Below are 5,956 nucleotides of genomic sequence, written 5' to 3'. Positions count from 1 at the left end.
GCAGGAAAGCTTTCTTGTGGACAGTTATGTGGAGCCCCGCGAAGGGATTGTAAACACACCTGCATTGCTCCCTGCCACCCATCATCAACATGTCCAGAGCAAAGGTGTGACTTTGCTACCACAATCTCATGTTCCTGTGGGAGGATAACAGCAACTGTGCCTTGTGGTGCTGGAGCTAGCTCTAGCAGCTTCAGCAATGATGCTTTGTTTGAAGCCTCTATTATACAGAAGCTGCCGGTTCCACTCCAGACCATAGATGGTAATGGAAGGAAGGTACCCATTGGACAGAGGAAGTTGGTGTGTGATGCGGAGTGTGATAAGGCAGCAAGGAAGAGACAACTGGCAGATGCGTTTGATGTGACCCAACCAAACCTTGACTCTCTTCATTTTGGAGAGAGTTCAGGAACGTTAGATTTGCTTTCTGACCTTATGAGGAGGGAGCCTAAGTGGGTTATGGCCGTTGAGGACAGATTCAAGTTCATGGTTCTGGGGAAATCCAAGCCTGGCAATGGGAGCAACATGAAGGTTCATGTCTTCTGTCACATGGTTAAGGAGAAGAGAGATGCAGTGCGGTACATGGCTGAACGATGGAAGCTCTCAGTCCACGCTGCTGGCTGGGAGCCCAAGCGTTTCATTGTAGTTCATGTCACGCCTAAATCGAAGCCACCTGCACGGATTCTTGGTTTGAAGCCTGGTGTTCCAGTGATTGCCCCGGTCTACGATCCCTTAATTGATATGGATCCCAGGCTTGTGGTTGCTCTTCTGGACCTACCCAGGGATGCTGATATAAGTGCTCTGGTTCTGAGATTTGGAGGAGAGTGTGAGTTAGTCTGGTTGAATGATAAGAATGCCTTGTCTGTTTTCAGTGATCCTGTGAGGGCAGCAACGGCATTGAGACGCCTAGACCATGTATCTGCTTATCATGGGGCAGTCACTATGCAGCAGTGTGGTGGGGTTTCTGCCGCTGTGGTAACTGCTGGGAATGCTTGGGGAGGAGCTGCACAGGGCAATGCATGGAAGATGGCTGTACCTTCAGTAGCAGATTCATGGGGACCTGATCTGGCTTTTGGGACAGATGTAGCCATTCCTGTCTGGAAAAGGAATGAGGGGAATCCTATCTCCACTTCTGCTAACCGGTGGAATATGCTTGATTCTGATGATGTAGTGCTGGAGTCTGCAAGTGATGGAGCGGGGAATAGCAAGCTCATGGAAGGTGGTTGCTCCACTGTTGAATCTTCAGTTAATAGGGCGATTGTGGATGTGGGTGTCGGCCATGAAGTTGATGACTGGGAGGAAGTTTGTGAGTGAGATTGGATGAAACAACTTGAGAAACTTGAATGGCTGCCTTCATTTTCCTTTTATTGAGCACATTTTGCTTGAGATTTTTGTTTGTGCCTGAGAATTTTAGTAGATATGCTGGTTACATTTTGCATCAAAAGAAGGTTGAAGAAGAGTGGGTAAAGGATACTGAACTTTTTTTTATTTTTTTTTATTTTTTTATTTTTAGTATGATGTCAAATTCCAGCATTGAAGGATGCAAGGAGATTTGCAGCTTATTCACTTCTATGTTGGGGAGCATACAATCATTAAGAAATTAGAAGGCTTTAGATAAAATCAACAATCTTTTTGTCGATGTTTGGATTACTTTCGGTCTATTCTTTGAAGCAACAATTAGTGATGAGTTCACATTATTTTGTTGTATAAAATGTTTTCCAAGGTGCGATGCTGAAGTAAAGTTGCAGCTGTTTTCTTTTCAAATATCATTTGGTGTGTATTATCTCCGAGCTTTCTCCAGCGGCATTTTCTTGTTAATTTTGGGAATTTGGCTCGTGTATTCTTTAGTTGATGATTACTTTTTTCTTGAGAAATTCTGGTAAGGTGAACTGATGAAGTCGGAGTATCATGTTTTGCTCTATTTTTAATCACATTTTATAGTATCATTTGTTAGTATGTATTTTAATGTTGTTATTCTTAATTTCAGATAGAAGCAAAAGCAATAGCTGAGGTAAGTTTAAGCTGAAGGTATCTTAATTAGTTTTCTCATCAAATATTGGATTTTTTCACTCTCTTGGCTTAATCATATCCTCGATGCTACAACTGCCATTAACATGACAGCTAAAATCACCATTTCCAACTGCTTCACAAGTTTCAGGTGCTTCTCTCTCTCTCTCTATCTCTCTCTCTCAAAATCATTTGTAATCTTTGAATTTTATTTGATTCTAGGAGCAATTTATCATATCTACGGAAGTCAGTATATCTTTCAACGCCAGAACTCATATACTAGTCTCTGACATGCTTCTTTCTCTCTCAAACGCATAACTCATATATATTTACATATCTAACACTTTGATATTCCTCTACAATTTCATAGTGATAGACATGAATCTAAAAGCACATTTTGATCGAAAGCTTCCAAAATTAAATTTTGAAATGCATGCACTCTAACTTATAATCAACTGATGGGTCTCATGGAGAAGAATCACATGACAGCAAAAACGATTAGACCCGAGTCCAAGTGGGCCCAGATCATGCACTTAAAATATAGTTGAAAGCTTTGAAATATATTTTACAGGACCAAATGATTTCCAAATTTCACAAATTTATATTCAAATCGAGCTTCTCGACGAGGTGAATCCAACGAGCCCAAGAGCACTTAATTCTAATGTCATTAATACACTTAAATATTCATAAATTATCATTCAATCAAAGGGATCACTCTGGGTTGTTAGATAGAGTTGTTTGGATTCATGCAATATTTACAGAACATTATCTATCAATAAACCTCACTCTCTCCATGTAAGGAGACATGAACCAGGAGGATAAAGCTGAAAGCTCTCAAGCTCTTCAAAGTTTTCAAGCTTCACCATCGCCAAACTATCAACGTCATGCCACATTCACCACTGCAATATTACCGCCATTTGGTCGTCGCAACCACTGTCGGACCACCATCTTTTGGTTGTCACCATCGTCGCCGAACCACCATCGTTTGGCCACTTCCATCATCAGACCATTACTGCCAACCACCTCTTTCGGATCACCGCTACCAGGCCATCCTCTAACTCTGATTGCCTGGCCAACATAGTCTAGCCATCGTCATCGTCGAACAACCCGTTCAGCCATCGATGTCGAGTCACCGCCACACGTTGCTTGACACAAGCGTTTGGTCGTTGCCATCGTCAGAGCACCATCATGTAGTCATTGCCACCATCATCAAACCAACCTTAGTCGAGAGTCATTGTCAAGTCGTCAGGCCACCGTGTTTAGTTGTCGCGACTATTAAACCACTTTGTCGGGCTTCCACCATCGTTACTACCAGACCACCACCATTCCTCTGCTATCTGACCATCACTCTCACTGAAGTTGGACCACCACTGCCATCGACGACACTTGCATCATATTTTCTATCACTCGATCTCTATCATCACTTTTCTTTCATAAAAGTTAGGTTGTTATTACTTCCCAATATTTCTCCCCAAGATTTGCACTACTTCTCTAGCAAAAGTCGCATTGATAACCCCCAGTCTTGTAATATTCATTCTAGCTAGTCAATGATCCATAAGGTCTAATAACCTTTATCTAAATAGCAAAACTATTTTGTTGAAATTCAGAATAATGCGGAATACTGAATTGTTTCATTTATATGAACGGGGGTATAAATAACTCTTACAAGAATCTTATAATAGGAAAAATAATAAAAAGAAAATGATATGAAAGGAAAAATATATCACCTAATATCTTCAATAATCGATTCATATTAATCATTAAGAGATATAGGGAATAACATAAAATATGAAAACAAATAATTAATAATTCAAGGAAATAAATATAAAATAGGAAATGAAATATCTCCTTAATTTAAGAAAATAATTTATTCCTCGTCACTTGTTACAATATCTCCTTAATTTAAGAAAATAATTTATTCCTCATCACTTGTTACAGGAATAAATTATTTCCTATTATAATTCTTAACACTTCCCCTTAAATTGAATCTGGGTGAAAACCACGTTCAACTTGAATTTGAAAACATCAAACAATGGGCGAGGAAGAACCTCTCAAGTAGAATTTGAAAACATCAAACAATGGGAAATGAAGTCATGAAGGTTCATGTCTTCTGTCACATGGTTAAGGAGAAGAGAGATGCAGTGCGGTACATGGCTGAACGATGGAAGCTCTCAGTCCACGCTGCTGGCTGGGAGCCCAAGCGTTTCATTGTAGTTCATTGTCACGCCTAAATCGAAGCCACCTGCATGTATTATTGGCTTGAAGCCTGGTGTTCCAGTGATTGACCCGGTCTACGATCCCTTAATTGATATGACCTACCCAGGGATGCTGATATAAGAGCTCTGGTTCTGAGATTTGGAGGAGAGTGTGGGTTAGTCTGGTTGAATGATAAGAATGCCTTCTCTGTTTTCAGTGATCCTGTGAGGGCGGCAACTGCATTGAGACGCCTAGACCATGTATCTGCTTATCATGGGGCAGTCACTATGCAGCAGTGTGGTGGGGTTTCTGCCGCTGTGGTAACTGCTGGGAATGCTTGGGGAGGAGCTGCACAGGGCAATGCATGGAAGATGGCTGTACCTTCAGTAGCAGATTCATGGGGACCTGATCTGGCTAATTGGACAGATGTAGCCATGCCTGTCTGGGAAAGGAATGAGGGGAATCCTATCTCCACTTCTGCTAACCGGTGGAATATGCTTGATTCTGATGATGTAGTGCTGGAGTCTGCAAGTGATGGAGCGGGGAATAGCAAGCTCATGGAAGGTGGTTGCTCCACTGTTGAATCTTCAGTTAATAGGGCGATTGTGGATGTGGGTGTCGGCCATGAAGTTGATGACTGGGAGGAAGTTTGTGAGTGAGATTGGATGAAACAACTTGAGAAACTTGAATGGCTGCCTTCATTTTCCTTTTATTGAGCACATTGTGCTTGGGATTTTTGTTTGTGCCTGAGAATTTAATAGATATGCTGGTTACATTTTACATCAAAAGGAGATTGAAGGAGAGTGGGTAAAGGATACCGAACTTTTCTGTTTTTTTTTTACTATGATGTCTAATTCCGGCATTGAAGGATGCAATGAGATTTGCAGCTTATGCACTTCTATGTTGGGGAGCATACAATCATTAAGAAGTTAGAAGGCTTTAGATAAAAGCAACAATCTTTTTGTCGATGTTTTGATTACTTTCGGTCTATTCTTTGAAGCGACAATTAGTGATGAGTTGGCATTATTTTGTTGTATAAAATGTTTTCTGAGGTGAGATGCTGAAGTTGCAGTTTTTTTCTTTTCAAATATCATTTGGTGTGTACTATCTCTGTGATCTCTCCAGCGGCAGTCTTGTTAATTTTGGGAATTTGGCTTGTGTATTCTATAGTTGATGGTTACTTTTTCTTGAGAAATTATGGTAAGTGCTCTATTTTTAATCACATTAATAGTTTCATTTGTTAATGTGTGTTTTAATGTTGTTATTCTTAATTTCAGATTGAAGCAAAGGCAATAGCTGAGGTAAGTTTAAGCTGAAGGTATCTTAATTAGTTTTCTCATCAAATATTGGATTTATTCACTTTCTCCATGCTACAACGGCCTTTAACATGACAGCTAAAATCACCATTTCCAACTGCTTCACAAGTATCAGGTTCCTGTCTCTCTCTCTCTCTTTCTCAAAATCATTTGTAATCTTTGAATTTTATTTGATTCCAGGAGCAATTTATCATATATATGGAAGTCAACATATATTGTGCTCTCTTTTTTTTCTGTCATATTATATATATGAATGTGATGTAACTAGAAAAAAATTCAACGCCAGAACTCTAAGGTACTCGCCTCTGACATGCTTCTTTCTCTCTCCACAACGAGCACTTCAAATCTACATGTCTTTGTATTGTATGTTATGTAGAAGAGGATGTGAACAAATTTGGGGGGACAATATCAGAACTTCTAAATTTTTGTTTCACTTTCTCTAC

General features: G+C 40.0%; 1 protein-coding gene across 1 annotated transcript in view; it reads left to right on the top strand.

Annotated features, from left to right (window-relative positions):
- LOC110018515 (NF-X1-type zinc finger protein NFXL1-like) overlaps window positions 1–1,752 on the top strand; it is an 8,917-nt gene extending 7,165 nt beyond the window's left edge. The window contains exon 2 of the mRNA XM_020715851.1: window positions 5–1,752. Coding sequence (XP_020571510.1) covers window positions 5–1,308 — 1,304 coding nt within the window. The 3' untranslated portion in view covers window positions 1,309–1,752. The remainder of the gene's footprint in view (window positions 1–4) is intronic.
- The last annotated feature ends 4,204 nt before the right edge of the window (window positions 1,753–5,956 follow it).

The sequence above is a fragment of the Phalaenopsis equestris genome, unplaced genomic scaffold, assembly GCF_001263595.1.
Source record: "Phalaenopsis equestris unplaced genomic scaffold, ASM126359v1 Scaffold000024, whole genome shotgun sequence".
NCBI classification, from domain to species: Eukaryota; Viridiplantae; Streptophyta; class Magnoliopsida; order Asparagales; family Orchidaceae; genus Phalaenopsis; species Phalaenopsis equestris.
The sequence above is the reverse complement of the archived record's forward strand: the minus strand, read 5'-3'. Positions and strand labels throughout refer to the sequence as shown.